This window comes from Lepidochelys olivacea, assembly GCF_965140295.1.
Source record: "Lepidochelys olivacea isolate rLepOli2 genome assembly, chromosome: 21".
NCBI lineage: Eukaryota > Metazoa > Chordata > Testudines > Cheloniidae > Lepidochelys > Lepidochelys olivacea.
Genome location: NC_140431.1, coordinates 11,279,727 through 11,290,847, shown reverse-complemented (window position 1 = coordinate 11,290,847; position 11,121 = coordinate 11,279,727). Strand labels below are relative to the sequence as shown.

The 11,121-nt window shown below is 55.4% G+C and overlaps 1 protein-coding gene across 1 annotated transcript; it reads right to left on the bottom strand.

Moving 5' to 3' along the window:
- Positions 1–3,269: 3,269 nt before the first annotated feature.
- Positions 3,270–10,557, bottom strand: LOC311510976 (uncharacterized protein). The gene is made up of 8 exons (XM_084611144.1): positions 10,281–10,557; positions 8,476–8,595; positions 7,244–7,551; positions 6,857–6,951; positions 5,844–6,052; positions 5,245–5,355; positions 4,913–5,045; positions 3,270–4,288 (listed from the first exon to the last, which is right to left on the bottom strand). The coding sequence occupies exons 1-8, from the start codon at positions 10,490–10,492 to the stop codon at positions 4,133–4,135; spliced, it is 1,344 nt and encodes a 447-aa protein (XP_084467270.1). The 5' UTR covers positions 10,493–10,557; the 3' UTR covers positions 3,270–4,132.
- Between the last annotated feature and the right edge of the window lie 564 nt (positions 10,558–11,121).

The following is an 11,121-nucleotide window of genomic DNA, read 5'->3' as shown; positions in this document are numbered from 1 at the left end:
CCCAGTCTCTATTCAAGCCTAAATTAATTGTATCCAATTTGCAAATGAATTCCAATTCAACAGTTTCTCTCTGGAGTCTGGATTTGAAGTTTTTTTGTTGTAATATCGCAACTTTCATGTCTGTAATCGCGTAACCAGAGAGATTGAAGTGTTCTCTGACTGGTTTATGAATGTTATAATTCTTGACATCTGATTTGTGTCCATTTATTCTTTTACGTAGAGACTGTCCAGTTCGACCAATGTACATGGCAGAGGGGTATTGCTGGCACATGATGACGTATATCACATTGGTGGATGTGCAGGTGAACGAGCCTCTGATAGTGTGGCTGATGTGATTAGGCCCTTATGCTCAAATAAATTGGTTAGTCTCTAAGGTGCCACAAGTCCTCCTTTTCTTTTAGAGGGTAAATAAATTGCACTCAAAATATACCCAGGTTCCACCTCACCAGTTCGTTCTCTGGTAGGAAGTTGACCTGATATCTGGTGCTGCTTGGCACGGGGGAGACCTGATTGAAAAGATTGTGTGTTTCAGCCCAATTTTCAGTGTAGTTTCTCTTTCACACACACACACACCCCCCCCCAACTCTACACTGAAGTGCCACAAACATCGGACTCAGCAGCCTCCCCTCGCCCCACACATGAATCTGTGGGATCCAGCCCATCCTCATAACCCCCAAACATACCAAAGACTCTGGTTCCCTTCAGGTGCTCCCACCACAACAACAAGGAGGAAAGATCCATCCCCTGAATCCCCTCCCGCCAAAGGCTACATGGGCCTCCCCAGAGAAATAACTCGGGCCTATAGTGACAAACCTCCGAAATTGGTTTTATGTAAGCAGGGCCCCAAATGCCTGTATAACAGCAGCACAGGGAAGTTACAGTGATTTGGTGCCAGCTTTCGATGGCTTTTATATTTAACCTCAACTCTGAAGGGCCTGGGCTGTGCAGTGCTTAGTGGGTGGATGGTTTTTACCCTGCCAGCCCCGGCTGGCTTTGGAGCTGCTAGGGCAGAGTCTGCTACATCTTCGAAGAGCAGCCGTAAGCTTGGCCCAGTGCTCCTCGCAAGCCGTGCATGAGAGCATGTTTGCGGTTCAGAAAGGAGAGCAGACCACAGGCCCACGCCCTGGAGGAAGACTGGCTCCCTTGTGACATTTCAAAACTGGCTGTGGATGAAGTGGGTGCATATTCTAGTCATGAGCTAGTAATTCATCCCTGTAGTTAGTATTTATAAGTACAGCAGCCCTTGTCGGATAAAGTGGCCCAGCCCCTGATACACCGTAGTGAAACATGCCTTACTTGAGCACACTAAATTTTCAGGGGATGGGAGGTAGTTTACCGCTTCTCTCCTCTTCCCACCCCCCTCCACCCCCCAGCAATCCCCCTTTTCCTGCCCCACAAAACAGTGTGAAAGGTGCAGCCTCCCAGAAAGGAGAGGCAGCCTGGCCTGCCCATTTCCCCTGCCCCGCTGCCATAGGCTCCCTGGCTGAAGGGCTGGAAGCAACTTGCACTTTGCAGAATTCTCTTTCCACTCCCTTTGCCTTAATGGAGGCTCTGGAACTGGACTGTGTGCTATATAGATATGTGTTTACGGCTCCGGCAATGGCTCCAGCAAAGACAGGGGCAAGATGGATCATTTCATACTTTATGGAAGGCTGGGACACAGTCTCTGTTGATCCTGCCCCCTCGGGGATGAAACGGACTGCATGGGACAAGCCAACTCAGTGCATGCTCACAATAAAGTGCCTTGTGCACAGACTTCTCATCAGACCCCTGGCAAGAGCAGGGGCTGTTTTTATCATCTTTTTCTCACAGCAGGAGAGTCTGTCCTAGATCCCAGTAACTTTCGGTGGTGAGACACCAGGCTCAGACGTCCCACCATCAGAATTTGAGGCCGGGCTGGCCTCCGTAAGCGTAGGTGAGCGGAGTGGAGCCTGGAACGTCTGGACACACACGAGCCTTCCAGGGGGCGGCTCAGGGAAGAGAGCTTCCCAGCTTGGAAAGACAAGTGGGAATTCTGCTTAAGCTGGCACATTAAAACTAGCAGTGTAATCAGGAGCAACACAGGGGGCAGCTTAGGCTAGCCCCCGAGCACAAACCCAGCTAGACCCACTGCATAGATTCAAGCAGCTACCCCTGACCCCACTGTTGTGTTTAATGCACTAGTGCAAGCAGAACTAGCCCACGTCTCCTCAGCCTGGGAAGCACGCTCCCAAGTGAAGTGTAAACGGACTTAAGAACGGCCAGACTGGGGCAGTCAGACCAAAAGTCCATCCAGCCCAGCATCCTGGCTCCCGGCAGTGGCCAGTGCCAGGTGCTACAGAGGGAACGAACAGAACAGGGAATCATCAAGTGATCCATCTCCTGTTGCCCATTTCCAGCTTCCGGCAAACAGGCTAGGGACACCATCCCTGCCCATCCTGGCTAATAGCTATTGATGGACCTATCCTCCAGGAATTTATATAGTTCTTTTTTGAACCCTGTTATGGTCTTGGCCTTCACAACACCCACAGCAAGGAGTTCCACATGTTGGCTGTGCGTTGTGTGAAAAAATACTTTCGTTTGTTTTAAACCTCCGGCCTCTTAATTTCAGTTGGTGACCCCTGGTTCTGAGGAATAAGTAACGCTTCCTTATTTACTTTTTCCACACCCGTCACAATTGTATAGATCATCATATCCTCCCTTAGTCATCTCTTTTGCAAGCTGAGAAATCCCCCTTTTATTAATCTCTCCTTAGAGGGAAGCTGTTTCGCACCCCTAATAATTTTTGTTGCCCTTCTCTGAACCTTTTCCCCTATATCTTCTTTGAGATGGGGCAACCACATCTGTACATGTTCAAGATGTGAGCGTACCATGGATTCCCCCCTCCCCCACGCTATCCCTCCCTTTCCTAATGATTCCCAACATTCTTTGGAATGGAGAACTATACACAATGCCTCCAAGATCTTTCGTGAGTGTTAACAGCTAATTTAGACCCCATCGTTTTACGTGTATCGCTGGGATTATGTTTTCCAATGTGCATTACGTTGGAAGGAGGGTAAAGCAGAAGGGATGACTCCCCCCTCTCCCTCCTTACATCCCTCTTAGACAGCAGCCCTGCCACTGGGCCCAAGTGCTGGGCTCCAGTATAGACAAGGGCCACTTACCCTAGCCCATTCCTTGCCCCAGTGCTAGCAACGGCCTGCTTTCCAGTTGCAGGCAGACGAAGGAAGGAACAAGAGCCAGCATTGCTGGTTTGTGAAATACCCCTCGGGAAGAAGAGACTTGGCAAATTAGTTTTTAAAGCTGATTTTTATTTCATGTCTCCAGATCTCTTCTGAAAGAGTTAAAAGGTTTGCTAAGTATGTGCACAGGCAGCTTGACGACCAGGCAGTGACCCTTCCGGCTCATGTGGAGCTGGGTCTCCCTGCTTACATTATGAAACCTCAGACAGATGCCTGGGTCAATAAAAAAAGCCAAACACCCCCACCCACTAATCCCAGACTGCTCCCCCTTTTAAGCCTGCTATGGATGCCTGGCAGCACTGCAATCAATACTAGATCAACCTGCCAAGACGCAGACACTGCCTGCTGCTGTGGCCAATAGCACTGCTCAACGACTCTCCTTCACGCCAACGTGGCCTCAGCAGCAAGCACGCTCTGCCTCCGACCACACCACCGAGACTGCAGGACCACCACAAAACCTGGCGTACAGCCTACTCCTAGAGCAAGGCAGCTGGGAGGCCATAGGACTGGGGACGCCACCAGATCCCAGGCTGGGAAGCCATGGTGGGGAGGAACCGGTGTGGAGAGGGAGATGTGCCGTTTCGGGAGGGAAGTGGAAACGTGACGTGCGACGTGTCAGCTGTCAGTCCCATCAGCCCCAGGATGGATGGAAGAGCAGCTTGGCAGTGGTAACCGCATCCCACCGCTCCGTGGAACGGGAGCGCTTCCCACTGCCGGCACCGCGCTCCCCCAGCTTGCGCAGAGTGCTTTCGGATCACTAGGAGTCCTGCCAGACACACAACTAGACAGATTAAAAAAGAAGTCAAATTGTCTTTCCCCATCCCCCCCACCCCCCAAAGATATAGGTTCACAAGCCATGGAGTGACCCCGACTCCATCGAGACAGGCCTGGCCCAGCATCCAGTGGCATTTCTAGTCCGAGTCACTGGAATCCAAGAGGAAAATCTCATGGTAGTAGTCCGGATCGTCGACGTCCCCCTGCAGCAGTGCAACGGTGAGAGCCCACTGGAACAAGCACACATCATCGTCCTCCTCCTCGGAGCTCTCGGAGGGAGAGGGATTGAAGGCCTGCAACAGGACACCAACAACGTGCTTATCCCACACTGGCAGGAGCCCACAGAGCCCAGCTGGGGAAGATGGAACCGGCCCAACCCCCTGCAAGGTGTGGTATATCCTGTTCACCAGCCACGACTGGGTGGAAGTTTTATCTCCCACAGATCTGCCCTGGGGAACTAGGGTGTCCCGACAGCCACTAGCAGGAGACGGACATCGGGATGTTGAGGGAGGACCAGCCGGGCAAGACTTAGGAGCAACAGCCAAGAGCTCCTCACCAGCCCATCCCCCTGCTAAGGAGGCTGCAGCTTCCTCAGGGGACATGCAGCAGTTGCTTTGCGGCAGGCAGGACTGGCCTCCAAGCGCTAAGTGGCAGATGGTCACTCTTCTTCTAGGCCCTGATCCAGCCGAGTACGGAGTATCACGGACGTCAGGGGACATGATCGGGTGCTGGAAGTTGGGCACGTGCTTAAGTATCTTGCCCAGAGTAAAACCTTGGTAGCCACTATCGGTTTATTTTTTAACTAGAACACATTTGCCAGACTGGCAGGATGCAGTCTCCCCACCCCATGCTGGCTAGTGCCAACAGCTGTCAATGGGGATCACAACTTAGGAGAGATTCAAGCTGCTTTTGCTTACCACCGGGCCTGTCCTGCATGGAGGTCTCTGTCGAGAGGGCCACACCCTGGCCGGGAGCTCATGAAGGTAGATGCACTCCGATTTAAAGGGACAGCGGCCACGGCCACGGGCAAAGAACTTGCATCTTATTTTCCTGGGAGAGTTAGAAGAGTTGTGTTAAACTCAGATGGAAATTCAGGGGTTAGTTCTTCCTGCAGGTACCTGCCAACACTAGACCCAGAGAGCCAGCCTCTCACCCTTCTAGCAAGGGCTATCTCTGTAAGGGAACACTTTGAACAGCAAAGCCCATCATGCAAACCCCATCCCAGCAAGCAGAGGAGCCAGCCACCTACCCAGTCCGCGCCTTGAAGGTTTCTATCAGCTTCTCCTTTTCGTCCATGTTGGAGACCCAGTATTTGTGCGGGATGAAGTAGCTGGACGTGACCCGGCACTCGGGGCAGGCCCTGTGGGCAGAGATACAGTGTGCATGGGCCATTTGTAGCCAACAAGCGTGAATGAGAGGGTGGGGCAGAGAAGGGGGCTCCACCAGGCCGGCAGAGCGCCGGCTCCAGAAATCAGCGACTCCAGGCCAGCCCCTCGGCAGCTAACACTGCTACCTCCTTCTAGACCCATTGCACTGGTCTGTGCTGTGCCCTAGATGCCATTAGAATAGATTTCCCACAACAGGGATGGGCCAAGACAACAGGACTTCCAACAGCTTCAGCTTTAAGGAAGACGGGGGCTGGATGGTTGTCACCGTGGTTGCTCACTCCATGGCCTGCCCTAAAATCTCCTCTCCCCCACCGCAATCAGTGCAGTTGCCAAGCCCAAGCCACCCATCAGATTGCGGCTCTTCGTAACAAGGGAAATAGGACCAAGCCTCCAACCCCAGGTTAGCACGTGGGACCCATGTGGGATAGCCAGGAACAGGACTCCAGATCCCCGTACGTACTTGATCACCGCGTTCTGGAACTCCCTGCTCTTGCGCCACTTGCGGATGCAGCCGACGCAGTAAGCGTGGCTGCAGTTGGGGAGGATGCCGAACACGCGCTCCTCGGGCAAGGCCTTCTCGTAGACCTTGTCCATACAGATGCCACACACCACGTCCTCGCTCCGCAGCTCCCCCACCGAAGCAGCAGCTGCTCCCAGCCCACCAGCTGCCTGCACAGAGCAATACAGCCAGCTATCACTTGGAGACAGAGTCCCCTTCCTTGATAGAATCATAGAAGATCAGGGGTGGAAGGGACCTCAGGAGGTCATCTAGTCCAACCCCCTGCTCAAAGCAGGACCAGTCCCCAATTTTTGCCCCAGATCCCTAAATGGCCCACTCAAGGATTGAAGTCACAACCCTGGGTTTGGGTTTAGCAGGCCAATGCTCGAACCCCTGAGCTCTCTCTCCCCCCTTCCACACAGGTGGGCTGCCTCATCTTCCCCAGGCCGGGCTCCTCTGAATAGCCACCCTGCTTTGGAGAGGGCCAGTGCCTCAGCTCTGGGCATGAGAAGAGCCGGCTTTCCGCAGACCCCTGCCAGGTAACAAACAGGCCCATAGACAGGGGAGTGGGAGGATCGCACCAGCTTCCCCCTACAGAAACAATTGCTTTCAGCCATATACTGCAAGTGTCTGGGGGGAGGACTCAGAGGAAGGATGGTCCTAGGGCATTAGCCTATTCGAGACATCTGGGATCAATTCCCTGCTCTGCCACAGACTCCCTGGGTGACCTTGGGGCAAGCCACTTAGCTTCTCGGTGCCTCAGTTCTCCATCTGTGAAATGGGGACAATAGCACTGCCCGGCCTGACAGTGGTCAGGAGGATAAATGCATTAAGGATGGAGAGGTGCTCAGATACCATGGTGACAAGGGCCAGGTAAGCACAATAGACAGACATCGTAAGAGCATCCCATTGAGAACGTCCGAGTGGCAATATCATCTTCTCCCCCACCCTCCCACCCAGAGAGTCTCACCCACCTCTAGGGTTTGAGGTGCCGGGACAATCGCCTTGTTAGTTGCGGCCTCTGGTGCCAGGGAAGTTCTCTGCAATCCCAGATCCCGTGGTCGGGAACCTGACCAGCAACACAAGAGTTCGGAGGAGATGCATTCACACAGGACAGAGGGCCTTCAAAAGCCAGCCCACAAAAGCACAGGCAGATCCCTACTGGCTGGATCCCGGCTCCATACAGCACCTCCCTAGTGGGACCCATCAGCAGCTGCAACCTTCTCCAGGCAGGTGGTCTCGTCAGCAGGAAGAAACATAGGGTACGCTGGACAGAAGCACGCCCCATCCATGCTAGAGCCCCCTAGGGCATGCCCACCCAGCCTCCCTCCTGACACCGTTAACGTGCCAGCAGCCCTCACCTGATCCACGCCGGGCCTGCCTGGGGACAAACGCTCTGCTGACGGCCCCGTTTGGGGGATACATGGGGACGGGGGCCGTCTCTTGACCTTCCTCTTCCTCCTCCTCAAACTCGGTGCTCAGCTGCCTGAAGTTCAGCTGCGTCATGCTGGGGACGGAGGGCTCCGAGCCCCGCCTGGCTCCTCCCCGGCTCCCAGCTGCTGCCTCTGGCCGGACGGCTGGCTCCGAGCCCCGGCGACTCAGCGATAAGGCAGGTTGTGAGCCACATCTGCTCCACGCAGGGGCTGGAGGGTCTTGGATGTGCTGGTAGCTGGAGGAGTCAAAGGTTACAGGCTACACAGGGAGGGCCGGGGGAGGGGGGAGGAAAGAAACAGTCCTATCGGTTGGGTCACTGGGTCGCCCCGTTCCACGCAGAATCTGATGCCACTGCGAGGACAGAGACACACCAGGGAACAGCTCATCTCCTCAGCAGTCGCCATGACAATGGAGCTTTCCAGAGCAAGTCTAAAGGATTTAGACACCTCTTCCATTCAAGTTCATGGCAGCGGCGTCTAAAGCCCCTCCACTGCTGTGGAAGTCTCCGGCCACGTCTACCCTACCCAGCCTCTGCTGGCACAGCCCTAGTGTAGACGCCACATAGGCCAACAGGAGGGGGGGTTTTGGTCAGTGGAGGCATACCGCCTCCCTAAACCACATTAGCACTCTTCCAGAGGGTTTATCAGCCTAGCTACAGCACCGGGGAAAAACAAACACTTCATGTCCCTGCCCAACATAAAACCGATACCGGCAAGCCGAGTGCCTCAGCTGAGGGCTTTCAGCAGTTGAACAAGCTACAGTCTCCCAAGCTCTGGGTTGCTACAGCCGTCTTGCACCTCTTGGCTGTGATTGTGTCTATGTCTACACCAGCAGGAGTGGACCCTGTATTCCTCCACCCATGCAGCTCCACTGAGGAAACAGGTCTCAGGTGTTTTTCTCCAGCCTACCTAACCAAATCTCCACCCGGCTGGAGAATTACGGTTTCCACTTTAGACTAGGCTCTAGAGATTCTGCCCCTTCCCCCCCCCCCCCCGCCCCATTGCTCTTGACCCGGGGTGGGCAAACTACAGCCCGCCAGCCATTTTAATCCAGCCCTTGACAAAAAAAATAAGTGACTGCCCCTGGTCTAGGGTATTTCTAAGGGGCCCATCACCTTGGTCTCAAGCCCAGATCTGCAGCATCCCAGGCAACATCTTACCTGCAACGATCTCCGTAGCCGCAGAACCCATTCTGGAAATACCTGCAGATCTGGGCTGACTTCCGGTCATGGGAGAAACGGCAATTCTGACCCCATCTGCAGGCTCCACGGGCAAAGTTCCTGCAGACAGAACAGAATCCATGTGGACTCACAGGCTGCCGCCCCTCCAGTCTCTCCAGCACCACATCAGCTTCCTTCGGACCTCAAGGGATACAGCTCCCACTCATCCATCAAGCTCACCCTGACACTTCCTTACTTCCCAGAGGAGTTCAGCGCCTTCCCCTGCCTGGGGAGGCTGCAGAAACTAGAGAGTGTTTCCTACTAGGGGGTAAAGGATGCTCAGCGGGGGCTGCACTGACAGCAGGATTCACTCTGTAGGCCTTTTGAGATGCCCAGATACCCTAGTGATGGGCATCAAACGCCAGGCTCTCATGCCGGGGGGAGCAGAGCAGCTCCCTTGCGCTCTGTGCACATCAACAAAGCTTGAACACGGGACTGGGATTTGTAAGGGAGCTGACAGGGACTGGGCACCCAATTCCCACTGAAATTCAGGATTTGAGCACTTAACTCCCCTGGGCTGCCATGAAACCCCCAGCCTCAGGGCCTGCTGCACAGTCTGGGGTGCACTGAGGAGAAGCCCACGGATGAGGGGCCAGTGGAGGTGAGAGAGTGGAGACAGCAGCCACTAGTGAGATGCAGAAGGCTCAGGCTGCAGCTCAGCTCAGGTGCACCGGAAACCCAGGGGGCGGACACGTCCTATAGGTAAGGGCACAGTGCACATCACACAGCCTGGGGAAAGAGCTGGTGTACAGCAGCCTGGCTGATCTGGGTGGGCAGTTACATGCGATGGCTGAGCAAGCAGGGAGAGCTAGCAGGGGCATCCCCCAGCCTCCAGCCCATCTCAGCACACAGAGAGAGAGTCCACCCCACTGCCAACAGAACCTGGGTAGAGGAAGATTGCTAGGGAGTCAGCGAGCCCCCAGAGGAAGAGCCAGGGGCAGGGGCGCGGGAGAAAGGCCACTGCACCCGGCCTAGCAGATCCGATTCAGGGAGCAGAAGCATGGCCAGGCTGGGTGAGGCAGGAGGGAAAACCCACAGGAATATTTTACCAGGGAGAGTCCCAGTCTCAGGCATGCTGGCTCCAAGAGCAACAGGAGAGCTGGGAATGCACCTGATACAACTTCCCCAAATGCTTAACAGGGAGCGCTGATCGTTGCAAAGTCAGCAGCCCCTCAGGCCTCCCCCAGGCATGAGCCCCTCTCAGGTGGGAGGACGGGGAAGGGGCGCCTGAAGTTTAAGAGAAGCAGGCCAAGAAGTTTGGCTGTTAAACACCAAACCATCCAGAGAGCCCGATGCAACAAAAGCTCGGTTTTGCCTGAAATTAGCACAAGAAGGGAAGTCAGAACCGGGGTCGGTGGGGAAACCCAAGGGGAGAGAAAGCAGACGCAGCCGTTTCTGGAGGTTTTGCTGTCTGGGCAGACTCAGCTGGCAAGATCCAAGGTCCTGGCCTGGCCTTTGCCACTCCAGGCAAACCGAGAGCCCCCCCCCCCCCCCCAGCGCCGCAAAGAGCCTGCCCCAGCCAGACAATGGTGGCTCTGCCCACAGGCATCTCCCCCACGAGGCGTTACTTGCTGCGGACTCCCGCCCCATAGCGCAGGAGAAAGGGATCGGGGAGAGCCGCTTGCAGCCCTCCCTCCCCACCTGGGCTTTTGTCTGGGTGGGGCTGCAGGGGCAGTTGCCAGAGCCCGGAGCCCCAGCTCAGGAACCGCTCTCTGCCCCCGAGCTGATCTGCAAGCCCCCCCTACCTGCACAGGGCCCTAGAGCAGGGGCCCCTGCTGGGCTGAACCCCTCCAGCGGCGACCAGCGAGCCAGGCTCCATCCTCGCCCAAGCACAGGGCCGAAGTGCCTCTCCCCACCCCCAAGACCTCTTTCGGGGCGGGGAGGGGTTTAAACCAGCCTTCCCCAAGGCCGAGCCCATTGGCAAGACAGCGAGGTGAGGACACACCCAGCTGCCCATTCGTTTGCCAGTTTGCAGGAGTAAGGAATGGTCCCCACCCACCTACCCCTCCACTGATCGGCTACCTGCGGTAGGTGCATAGGGGCTGGGGCAGGACAGGAGGGAGCCAATGGGCGAGCGAACAGGGCTTAACCCCTTCGTTGCTGCGCTTGGAGAGGTTGGAATTTGGTTTAGGTGGCAGCCAGAGCCAGACCAGAGGGAAAGACCGCCTCATCTTGCAGCCAGCTGGTACAATGCTTGCAGAGAGCAGGATGGTCTCCCCCCCACCCCCATCCAACATGTCCCTGTAAAAACAGAACATTGCGAAACCAAAGGAGTCTACTGACACCTCAAACTGCAACCGAGACCAGGGCCACGGATGTTTGGCCCTCGTGACACCGGCATTAAAGGGAAACAAAGAAGGACTGAAAAAAGGCTTGATTTCCCAGGGGGGCACATGTGTGAAATAGACATAAACAGAGCCTGAGGAGCTCGGGCCGGTCCAAGAACAGCATCCAGCCAAAAAGCTGGACAGAATGGAACAAAGGCAGAATCTTCTGCTGAGCTCCCATGGGGCTGCTGCTCCTGAGGCACCCTCACAGGATGGTCTTGTGGAGAAAGCACGGGGCTGGGGGTCAGGAGCTCTGAGT

Bases quoted from the DNA above. Each gene is read 5' to 3' on its own strand.
- LOC311510976 (XM_084611144.1), bottom strand. From the start codon at position 10,492: ATGGGCAGCTGGGTGTGTCCTCACCTCGCTGTCTTGCCAATGGGCTCG. The intron at 8,596-10,280 runs GTAGGGGGGGCT...TTCTGTCTGCAG, and splicing joins TGCTCTAGGGCCCTGTGCAG to GAACTTTGCCCGTGGAGCCT. The intron at 5,356-5,843 runs GTACGTACGGGG...CTCTGCCCACAG, and splicing joins TTCCAGAACGCGGTGATCAA to GGCCTGCCCCGAGTGCCGGG.